This window comes from Protopterus annectens, chromosome 7.part0 (assembly GCF_019279795.1).
Source record: "Protopterus annectens isolate FY-2018-M chromosome 7.part0, PAN1.0, whole genome shotgun sequence".
In the NCBI taxonomy this organism is placed as follows: domain Eukaryota; kingdom Metazoa; phylum Chordata; order Ceratodontiformes; family Protopteridae; genus Protopterus; species Protopterus annectens.
In genome coordinates this window covers 183094495-183106845 of record NC_056739.1, presented here as the reverse complement: position 1 = coordinate 183106845, position 12351 = coordinate 183094495, and the positions used below count along the sequence as shown (strand labels likewise).

The following is a 12351-nucleotide window of genomic DNA, read 5'->3' as shown; positions in this document are numbered from 1 at the left end:
CACTGCAACATTACCTTCTACATGACTATCAGAATTCTAACAGTCAGCACTATAAATTACAGTAATTATTTTTATCAAAAGCAAGTCACAGGTGAAGGAAAGCCCACAACAAGTCTATGTCTTAAATGTCGGTGAAATGGGAGTCAGTCAAATGAGTCAATCAAATGAAATTTAGGTCAATTGGGTGCTGGTCAAATGGGTGTCAGTCAAGTGAGTTTTAGGTCAAGTGACATAGACCCATCTGGTGGCATTGCTCTATACATGAAGAGAAGAGAATGACCACAAGCTTACATACATAACTTTTTGTGGAAAACATATGGAGCACTTTTATTCTTTACAAAAAATGCAAAAGTGTAACAAGGTACAGAGGATATAGATTGTTTTAGGGGATGCCCCTTTAATCTTCAGATATTGGAGGGCAAACTATTTCCTTACATATATTAATGTAAGGCTTTGGTTGTCAGATACAAACAACTTAAAATCAATTCTGCTGCACAGAGCCTAAACCTGACAATTAATGAAAACATACATCAGTGTAAGATAAAAGAGTGGCATCACTAAATACCAGCTGAGGCAACAAGAGTCAGCTCATTTTTTCATTTCTCTCTGTCACCTTCCACCAAAAAATATAGGGGAGAATTTGATTGTACTGATCTTACCCATATTTCCCATGCAGGCCAGAGTGTTTGAATGCATTTAAGTCTCTCTCTCTCTCTTTTATGTCATTTGGCACTTGTATCAGTGAAGAACCACAGGATACCAGTTTCCAGTAACTTCAGCTATCAGTATCATCTGATTAATGTCAGCACATGACAAGATCAGGTGCTTAATTTCTTCCAGGCTGATGGGATAAGATCTTCTGGCTCCTGGTACTTCAGAACTGAAGTACTGAATGTCAATAACTTTGGATCATTAGACCTCACCTTTAAAAAATAAGGGCGAGTGGTCTCACAAAACTGCCACAAGTATGTCCATTCCTTGAATCCACAGTCCATAATTTTAGCCCCGTATTTCCTCTCAGATCTTGTATGTATGTGAGTCATGTGGGAGTAACAGGTAAACAAAAAAACTGACCGATTTATGAAGTATGCTCCATTGTCATACCTCTCAACCTCTTACTGAAAGAACTATGAGACCTGAAACTCAAATGTATGTCTTTATTTGGTGACTTCAATCCTCAGATCATCCCAGTGATTTGCCAGAAAAACACAAATTTTATGAGAAACAGATAAAAAATATGAGGCAAAAATCTGGACATTCTGTGAAAATCTGGACAGTTGAAAGGTATGTCCATTGTCAATTATACCCAAACTACAAAATTCACTGATCAGCGATCTGGACCAGGGTGACAAGTGCTTTTTTTTTTTTCAGTCAGTGTCATATGGGACCAACAGATAAGATTTTCTCCCATATAAATGTAAATCCACCCTACATTAATTATTCTGCCTGCACAGTAGCCCTTAACCCTGTCAGTTCCCCCATCCTGTACCACCACATAGCTACTATTTATCCCTTCCCACATGGATGTGATGTGTATGGTGCTGCCTTGTACCCCTTTTTATTAACATTCTCAGGTTTCAGAAGGGAAAGGTGTGCTTTCTGCTGCATGAAAGCACTTAGTATTTTATTTCTCATGCAGAAAAGTGCCCTGCCCTCTTTAATGAGCTCTTTAAGCCATTCATAGAAATCAAGCACATTGACATTGTGTAGTCATACGTTTATTACTGGAACTGAGGAGCAATGTCCTATCTGCTGTATCTGCCAAATTATGTTCTCAAGTTCCCACTAATTTCTACTTATGATGAAGGAAGGCTGCAGGAGTGACCTATCTGAATGCAATATATCCCAGCATGTTAGGCCTCATCTGTCTAATAAATCCTTGTACATTACAAAAACTACAAACAATACACTTTAGACTGGAGGGCATCACGTTTCTACTCTGGCTGACAAAAAGAGCGATTATTAACCTTCTGAGCTAAATAACTATTTTTAAAAGAAGCTATGAACAAAAATTCTTAGCTAGGGTATCATGTTGTATGTCCTATCTTCCCAACAACAGAATGAGACATCCCAGACATGGTTGAGACTAGTAATTCCCTGGTTATCTAAAAGGAAGGCAGTATTGTCTTCCTAAATGTAGGCACTCTAGGAGCTGCATGTCACCTTTAATATTCTTACAATAAAATAATAAAATTAAGCACAAAAGTAATAGGCAAGCAGATTTTATAGCACTCTAGTATTCTTAATATCAGTCCACAGAAAGGTCACCTTTGGCTCTGCCATATCTTGAGCCACATAGGAACTTTCTTTATAGTGTCATTCAAACTTCTTCCTTCAGTTATACTACCTATAGGGAGTTGGTCCCCCTCTGTAAAGGTGGATAAAGTCTGTAGCCAATAAATAAACCTAGGTATTACAATAAAGGGGCCCGTCTATATGTAGTCCATGGCCCTATGGCTACGAACTCATATGTATACCGTGGGTCTAAATCCTCACCCGTCTAATACGTTGTCTCCAAGGTTAACTTTTGTATCAGTTTTGAGAAACAACTGATTAGATAATGGTCATTTAGGTAACTAAGCCTCTCTGAATTTCCCACATAAATGTTGGAGATGACTTGACTGGAGGTGTACCCAGTTAAGCACCTCTAGGTGGCATGGAGTCCTTGTCTCCTCTTAAATTGCTGCCATAGCTGTATTATTTGGTTCCACTATTTCTGAGAACAGCTCAGTGGACAATGTCCTACTGCAGAATTCACTAGGCCAGTTCTTGTTATGCTCACATTTTCTCGATAACCCACAGACGGTGCATATACTTGCAGGATGCCAGATGTAGGTAGTAGTCTGATGACAATGTACACAAGATAAGCCACGGATGTAGAAACTAGTGCTACCTTCCTTATTGAGACCCTATGCTATTCAGGACACTAACCTTTCTCCAGTTCTCTCTACAAAAAAATTATGCTTATTCACTACAGTGGATGAACTTCACTACCAGAATACCAGTCAAGAGCTAGGTTAGACAAGATATCCATCCTGATGTGTAATTAACTCTGGAAATCCCATTCTCTATCTGTTGATAACTAGCGGTGTTACCAAGTTATAGGGTTAACTGTACATAGAAGTTAGCACTCCCTGTACTCTTGTCTGGTGTTCTATCCATATAGATTAGCACAAATAGTCACTTAAATCTCAGTTACCAATGTAAAAAGACAGCTTGAGTACAGTTATTGTTTTCGGCTTTTCCTGGTTAGGGGTCGCCACAGCGGAACTCCGGTCCGCTAATGATTGGTAGTTGATTTTTACGTGCCGAGTTACCAGCCCTGATGCACAACCTTCAATGAAGGTACGCCCCATTCACACATGTCTCCATGCAGAAGATGCTCTAGCTGAGAATCAAACCGGACAGCATCTTACTGTGAGACGACAACGCTACCACAGCACCATCACCGTAGGTCAGAATACATGTAAATAGTATGTATTCACTTGTGTAGACTTAAGGTCAACTGGTATAACAAGTTCCATGTGCTGAATTTACAAGTGTCACTGTGTCCTCAAAAATATACCCCACCCCATAAATGTAGAGTTCAAAATTATTCACTGAATGTATTGCTTGACATTTTCCAGCACCAGAAATCCAAAACAGTTAAATAAATAAGCAAGCTTACCAGAGGTGATAGACTCTGAAAACAGCTACTTCTAAATTTCTGTCTGAGCTGAGATGTAGTATTATTGTTATGAAGAGCTGATAATGTTTGAAGCACTGACTTGGTAGTTTACTGGGATTCTCATTTTAACTCACCCTCATGATGAAATAATTCCCTGAAAATTCAAAGTACTTCCTCTAGCCATTCAATACCCCTTCAGCTAGACAAAGGAAACCCCATAACTATTTACTGACAGCCCGAGACATGTGACAGCATGAGATATTCCAGTCAAAAGAGGCAGCAAACTTCTGTGGCCTAAAAATAGGAGGAGTAATCATATGTATGGTTAAATAAGCAACCATATCCAGCTAAGATACTGGTGACTAAGGGCCAAACAATTAAAAAAAAAATCTCCTCCTTTCACTGCTCTTATATGAGCTGAGATGTGGTTCTCATCTTGGTAATAACACATAGGTTCACAGGTGTATACTAGGCTAATGGCCCTGGAGCCTTTACAAGCCTAGCCCATAGGATTACCCTTGACCTTAGTTACAAGTGCCTCAGTCATGTAGAGACACTGGAGTTATCCCCGGGGTGAATTTTCTATTTCCCATCCACTCATCAATATTTCTCTTGAAGAGGGCAAGTGAGGCGCTCTGCTTGATATGTATGGGAAGTCTATTCCAGAGCATGGGCAATCTCTGGGTTATGAACCTGTCCCTCCAGCATGTTCCATTGATTGTGGTAATGAGGTTAAGGTCTCTGGAGCATGTGGTTTTGAGGGATTGGGATTTCTTTAGATGTAGCATTTCTAACAGAGCTGGGTCAGACATCACTTTATAAATCAAGCAGAGATTGCTCTAAGTATAAGGTTACCATACGTCCGGGTTTCCCTGGAAATGTCCTCTTTTTTGGGCTCCTGTCTGGGAGGTTTTTGAAAATTCTGCGATTTGTCCAGGTGTTAAAACCCGGAAAAATCGCAGAATTTTCAAAAACAGACATCTCTATTTCGGAGTCTTTCCTCCGCTTTGTTTATTTATTTTTTATTGGCTCATATACCGGTATACGAGCCAATCAAAAAACAGAGCTCTGTTCAATGCGGAACTGCTTGATGTTCCGCATTGAACAGAAAAGGGTCCGCTGTGTGCGTTTTTGATTGACTCGTATACCGGTATATGAGCCAATCAAAAAGCGGAGCTCTGTTCAATTGAACAGAAGAGGTTCCGTTGTGCAAGCTTTTGACTGACCTTTTTTTTTTTTCGCTCTTCAGTTCTAGCAGGACAAAATAATATGTGCTGTTAGCACATATTTTTACGTCCTCTTTTTCATACTAACAAATATGGTAACCCTATCTAAGTAGGCAATATGAGACAGAGAATAGTTAGAGTTTTTTGAGATCTCTTGTAACTCCTTCTGTGTTCAGTGGGCTACCATTGATGTGGTAATACAAGGGAATTGTTTTTTTCCCAAGGGGGGATGATGACACATTTTTTGTCATTGAGCTTAAGGCCATGGTTCTGACACCAGTCATTGGTCTCAATGAGGCCTTTCTGCAGTTGTTGGCCTTTCTGTAGGATGTCAACATCACTCGGGGAGTTAATATTTGCTATCAACTTGCAAACGTCTGCAAACATTGTCAGCCAGAGTCCCTTTGTGTTGGTCTGGGCTTTAGAGAAGTAGATATCAAACAGGAGAGGACCCAGGACCGAACCCTGTGTGATGCCATTTGTGACTGGTCTGCAGTCAGACTTAGAGTCAGCAACTTTTACACTATGGGTTTTATCTGTAAGCCAGTTTGTAACCCACCTAGTGATATAGGGGTTGATGCCTAGCTTAGTGAGTTTTTCTATGATTCCTGAGTGGGGAATAATATCAAAGGCCTTGGCCAGATCAAGGTAGGCTGTATGAACCACCTTGCCTTCATCCACAGCTGACTGACTCAAAGAACTTGACCAAGTTGAGCAGGCATGATCTACCCTTCACAATACCAAACTGTGTAGGATCTAGAGTTTGGAGCTTCCCTATATCCTTGTTTATTAGGTCCATGATGATGCATTCCATAGCTTTGCATATCAGACTCATCAGGCTAATAGGGCGATAGTTCCCAGGGTCTGTAGTCACTCCTCCTTTGTGGACAGGGATGACTGTAACAGTGCACCATTCGGTAGGGACAAAGCCTGAGGTGAGGCTGTGACTGAACAGGGCACTCAGTTGAGGTGCTAATTCACGCTGTAGTTCATGTAGACCACAGCCAGGGATATTGTCAGGTCCCATAGAAGCTGTATTCCTGGCTTTGGATAGTGCTGTTTTAACCTGTGCAGCAGTAATATTGGGTGCCTGGCAATCCACTGGTATTGTGATTGGTCATTTAGGAGGGGAAAGAGGGGTAACGTTGGCACTGAATCTGTCGGCTAGTATATTGGCAGTATCTGTTGGCTCGGTATAGCAGGTACCATTGTGCAGTAGCTCAGAGCAAATCCGGGTATTGCCGTGGATATTCTTTACATAACTATAGAAGGCCTTGTGGTTGCCATGGATATTCTTTACATAACTATAGAAGGCCTTGTGGTTGCCATGGAGATTCTTTACATAACTATAGAAGGCCTTGTGGTTGCCATGGATATTCTTTACATAACTATAGAAGGCCTTGTGCTTGTCTTTACTATCAGCTGCAATTCTGTTTGCATAGCTAGCTTTATAGGATTTGATGAGTGATCTCAACCTTTTGTTGAGGCTGATAAGGGAGTTTATCCAGTCTTGGGACTTCACCTTATTCCGCACCGGTTTCCTTCTTCTGTTGTAGAGTTTGTTATGGCAGGGGACCACCAGATTGACTTCCTTTTTTGGAGGAGAGCATTTTGGTTCTATTGGGTATGGCGAGATTGATGCATTTGTGTACGTATTTATACAGTGCATTGGTGTATGACTCGGTGGCCATGCAACTATTCTCCATTTGCATGGGTACCGTGAAGTTAGCCACCTCTGTTTTTAGGAGCCCAAAGTTAGCTTTGGAGAAGTTTTTCATGGTGGTTACCTTTGCAGGGGGTGTGGGGGTGAGAGGGATGTGGATTTCCAAGGTGATTAGTTTGTGGTCGGATCTAACCAGGGAGGAGTTGACTATTGGTGTAGAGCAAAGGTTGCCCATGTTAGTAATGACCAGGTCAGGATGTTGCTACCTCTAGTGGGGGTAAGAATGAGCTGGTCCAGGGCATTGGAATTAATGAATTCCAGGAAACATTTGGCAAGTGTATTGGTACGTAAGTAGTTTTCCCAGTTAATGGAGGGGTAGTTGATGTCGGCCAGTATGACAGTGTTAATTTGGACCCTAATATTCTCCAGAGTGCTTAGGAACATGGAGTGAGAGTCTTAGGACATGGTTAAGGACCTATAGCAAGCTACAGCCTGAATCAGCATCTTACCCAGTGTTAGCTACACCTGACGTATCTCTGTTGCATTATGTTGGGCTACCAGTCTGGAGGTGTGTGCATCCTTTATGAATATGGAAACACCACAGCCTTTGGAGCTTCGGTCCAAGTTCTGGGGCTGAAAGGTGTGGAATGAGTTATAGCTTGGTAGTGCAGGGGTGTATTCTGCTGCCTTGAACCAGGTCTCTGTTACAGCACAAATGTCAGTGTTCTCCATTTTAAGGAGTGCTTTGAGCAAGTGCATTTTGAGATTTAGACTTCTAGCGTTGAGCAGCATGACCCTCAGATTGCATTTGTTTGTAGCTGTTACAGTGGTAATTTGATTTTGGAACACCACCTAAAAAAGGCAGTACAGGGGTGGAAAAAGCCTTGGCCAGTATCCAGAAGCCCAGGGTTGACAGATGCAGGCCATCTTTGGCAAAGCATCAAGGTCTGTCAATCATGTCATCCCAGGCAGACAGATACTGGATAGAATGACACCAGAAACTTATCCAATTGTTGAAATAAATAATTTTCTGCTTGTACTGTGGTATAATTCTGGGTGATGGTAGGATGCTGCTCAGGGCTAGGGTCATACCCATCTGGGCTACATAATCCAAGAACTCCTCCATGTCTCTTTTCATGTAGTCCAGGGAGGTACGTCTCAGGTTATTCACACCCACATGCACATTGACAGAGTCATATTTGTAGCTGTTGTTGAGAGACATGAATGCATGCATTACGTGGCAGATCCTGGTGCCTGACAGGCAACTGACTGTTGCTTTCTCCTTATTCAACCTATTGAGTGGAACATCAGTGTGCCTCACTATCGAGTCACCTATGACTAGTATGTTGGGCATGCTTTTTTACCTTAGGGGCTTTGGTTGAGTGGCACACTGTTTAGGAGAGTTATGTGTCTCGTGATTAGTGTTGTGTTGTGGTGGTTGAGTGCATTTATGCCTTGGAGGTCTCTGCTGTCCAGGTATATTTTTATTGAGAGCCTCCATGAAGGTGGGTGTGTGGTTTGTGTTTTTATGTGAAGGCAGTGCTGGTGTGTGTTCTGGAGGGCTATGTGTTCCATGTGGTGTGGTGCAAGTGTTAACCTTCTCCTCTTGACCACCTATTCCGGTCTTGGCTGGAGAGTGTGCAGCTTCCAATTTGGATATATAAGTGCATCTCTTGCAAGTCTGAGTGTTGGGAGGTAAGAGGAGTGGATTGTCAGTGTACATGAGGCAGTTTCTACATTGCCTCAGGATGCCCAAGTTCACCAGGTTAATAGGAGAAAGTACAGGGAACTGGCCTTTAGACATGCCTGGAGGGGTGGGCATTAATAATAAGTACTGGAGCTGTTTCCTTGTAGAACATTTAGTGGTGGTAGCATTTGTGTGTTCTTCAATAATTGCTACAAGAAGTCTGTTAAAGTGCAAAACTAATAAGCTAGTAAAAGTGTAGAAGAGGAGAGAACTAGCAGATTTAAGGGAAAATTTGAAGAACAGACTTTGGCACTGCTCAGAAGCTTACAAACAGTCCTGGATACAGCAAATCTGTATCTGTACTAGACTACTTACAGGAAAGGTGGGAAACAAGTGCAAATGCTGGCTTTTAAACCAGAAATTTGAAAGAGATGGTAAAACTGCCCAAACGGTCAATAAACTACAATTTCTGGGCCAGAAACCACTCATCTTGTGGTAGATAGGTTACCTAGTGCTTACCACTTCCACTGATAAGCTAGAAGGCTTCCCTCCAACACAGAAAGGCTTGGCGGTCTCAGAAGCTTACAAACAGTCCTGTATACAGCAGATCTGTACCTGGACTAGACTAGTTACAGGAAAGATGGGAAACAAGTGCAAATGCGGGCTTTTAAACCAAATGTTAATAATAATATTCATACAACTCAAATAAAGACTACATTTTTTTTGGTCTGGTCACTGCCAGAGTTCCTTTGACACTGTTTCAAGGTTGTTGAGCCCCCACTTCCCCCCCTAATTTCATCTCCATTATTTCTAGATTTCTTTGATGTTGGTATCTTTGTGACGGAACTAAGGAGACCATTTCAGCTGTTTACTAATGAAACAACAAGCACAATGGACCACTTCTTGATCGTTTTAGAATCAGTGTCAGAGTTTTGGATCCTTGCCTTATGCAATCTCAAACTGAGGAATGATTGAACCTATGTTTTAGCATGATTCAGAGGATATAAGTATCCTATGCTGCACACAACTGGATGTTCTTTCACGGTCAGCACCAATGGTTAGAATCTCTTCCTTTGGTATTTTTTGAGAGGTAATTTTGAGAAGTCATTACTGAAATTCATCCATAATCTGTCATATATCACAGGAACAGCTGACCAGGAAGCCCTGAAACCTTGCTCCTTTTGCTGAAAATAAAGGAACTGCCCAGTAATACACCTAGGTCTCCCTGTAGGAATATTTGGCAGATAAGGCATAATGTACATGTTGCAATTGTAAATGCTCAAAGTTTCAGTTCAGTAGTATTGGAAGTCAGTTATGAAACAAAACAAACAAATGTCCTTACCTTCCAAGTCCTCAAGCATTCCAAAAATCAGTAGATTAGATCTGAAGTCCATATTTTCGATGCTTTCAACCTTTAGCAGTGTTCTGCATTTGTTGTATTAGACATTAATTTTGCAGTTCTAGTTCTAAGGCTAGAACTTCATTTTTTGGGTCCCAGTTAAAATTCTAAGATTTGTAATCGCACTTCTTGGAAGTGCAGAAATTTAAGTGCGAATTAGGGGAAATGGATATAATGTTCAAAATTGTAGCACCTCTGAGTATATTCTGAGCTTCAATGCATAGTGATCTCAGAGTTAGTAAATATAAGTAGCAGCCCAGTGGGGTGGCATACCCTCTCTGCTTTGTGGCTGTGGAGACCTTGATTCAAAAGTCACATCCAGGTTCAAAATTCAGTATTATCTGTTAGAATCACACTTTAATTTCTGAGGTGTCAGTACTCAAAGTATGGGGTCAAGCATTTCCTATGCGGAGCCCTTGTTTTTCTGAACAGACACCTTGCAGATCTCTTGGTGCTGCTTGCAACATAAGTCTCTGACATCAAAGTGTACCCTAATATGGTCTGCCTTGGTCCACCACTGACCTGTTTCACAGCCTTAGAAGTTAATCTGTGTTCACAGATAGGCATGGTTGTGATTCAAAGGGGAACACAGCTTGCAGTGCTGTAGCTGTTATTTTCACTTTGGCCTTGAGGGCTTTCGTGGCAGGTTGTTGAGTGAGTTTTTAATTGTTCTCTTGAATAACCCATCCATTTTAGCACTAATGAAGTCCTTCAATGCCAAGTGCACCAGCCAACAATTTCACAGGAGTTTTATAGCAGTTTAGGCTTTACTGTGGAATAATTTTGATGAATTTGATATAGATAAGCTTGGAGCCATTGGAATCACCAAGAAATTATTCCACTTGGCTAAATGCCATAGGGGAAAGTCCCCAGATTGCTGAAAATGTTTAACATCTGCATTTCTGGACAACATGGACACTTTTCCTGAAAACTTTCTTGGGTATTATAAAAATAAGGACAAGGAAGGTAATGCATTTAAATGGCCAGAACAGATAATGTGTCATTCAGTGCTGTTCCAGCATTGCATATCACTCCCTTTTCTAGATAGGTAACGGTGTACACCTTATCAAGTTTTTAAAATAAAATGGGAGGATTGGTTTTGGAATCCTAGCAAGACACTCATGCATATAAAATGATATGTGACAGAAGTTCTGATGATTCAAAGGTACCTTAAGTACTTTATTCTTTGGTTTCTATGACTTGTCATTATCACGTAACATGTACTCCGTTTTGTCCAAATACTGAAATGTTTCCATATCTGCTTCTGAGACTGCAAATAACTCTATTATCTCCTATGGTTTTGTTTGGTGTGGCTGTCTATCCTGAACTAGTTATAAGATGTCACAGCCCAGAACTATTTATGAGATATTATTGTCCAGATACAAGCTGTTACTGTCTAGAACTTGTTATTAAGTTATCAATGCTTGGAACCGGTTATGTGAAATTACAGTCTAGAACTAGTTATGAGAGGTTACTGTCTAAAAGTTGTTATGACATGTAGAACTAGTAATGGGATACTACTTTCTATAGATAGCTATAGGATATTACTGTCTAGAATTAGATATGTGATAATACCAACTGAAACTTGTGATAAGGTGCTACTGTCTAGAAGTAATGACATATTGCTGACTTGAACTGGTTATGATGCATAACTGAAGTCCATTCTTTCTGTTGTTGCTCACAGGCTGGAGGGGTTTGCTTGCTAGCTGTTGGCATCTGGGTAGTGACTGATCCTGATGGCTTTCAGAACATTATAACATCGAGTCCACTGCTGTACACTGGAGCATATATCATCCTGGTGGTGGGACTGGCACTGTCTCTCCTCGGGTTTCTTGGGTGCTGGGGAGCAGTTATGAAAAACAAACCCGTACTAATGATTGTAAGTACAAGACCAAGAGTAACTGAAACATTTGAATGTTTCTCTGTGTTTACTTTGAATTACTATTTTTGTATATGTTACAAAAGATATCATGAAATAGACTGGAATATTATAGCATTAACTACTTTTCATGTATGTTTTTTCTCTCCTTACAGCTATTATCTTAACACCATCTTTTAGGTCCACCACTGACTTGTTTCAGAGACTTAGAGGTTAACCTGTATTCAGAGACAGGCATGGTTGTGGACAGTTTTACTTTCATAGTTCAGGGTTTTCTCTTTAATGGCTGGTCTCACTGAATTTGTGTCTTTCTAAAAACCATGGTACATTTTGAAATCACAGAAAGTTACACCACAGACCTCTACCTGTGTGTAGTGTTCTCGTTACTGCTGCTGGGGGAGGGGTCTCTGTTGCATGGTAGGTGTCGGACCATAAGTTCTCACTTACACTTACCCACAGGAATAAAGTAATACTTTGGAAGTCTGTTGGGTTAGATAACCTGGAAGAGCTCTTTTTATACTCATGAAAAAACATAGCTGGTGCATAATATTGGGATGTTCTGTGTACTTGTTAAGCAACAGAAGTGTCAGAAAATTAAACATGAGATTAATAAAAAAATAAGAATTCTAATTTTTTTTTCAAAGTGTTGAGACTGCTCCAGAAGGGAGCAGGGCATCACTTGTGAATTGCCATCTGCTGAGACTGGGGGATGTTGAAAACACCCTTACACATATATGTCTTGGTTGTTTGTCACTGAATCGATGATAGAGGGAATTCCAAGTATCTCTGACTGACCCTAGTACAACCTCCATCACTTAACTGATTCACTA

General features: G+C 40.8%; 1 protein-coding gene across 1 annotated transcript in view; it reads left to right on the top strand.

The window, feature by feature from the left end:
* Positions 1-12351, top strand: part of LOC122805796 (tetraspanin-18-like) — a 199866-nt gene that overhangs the window by 89199 nt on the left and 98316 nt on the right. Inside the window, exon 3 of the mRNA XM_044076060.1 lies at positions 11327-11521. Coding sequence (XP_043931995.1) covers positions 11327-11521 — 195 coding nt within the window. The remainder of the gene's footprint in view (positions 1-11326; positions 11522-12351) is intronic.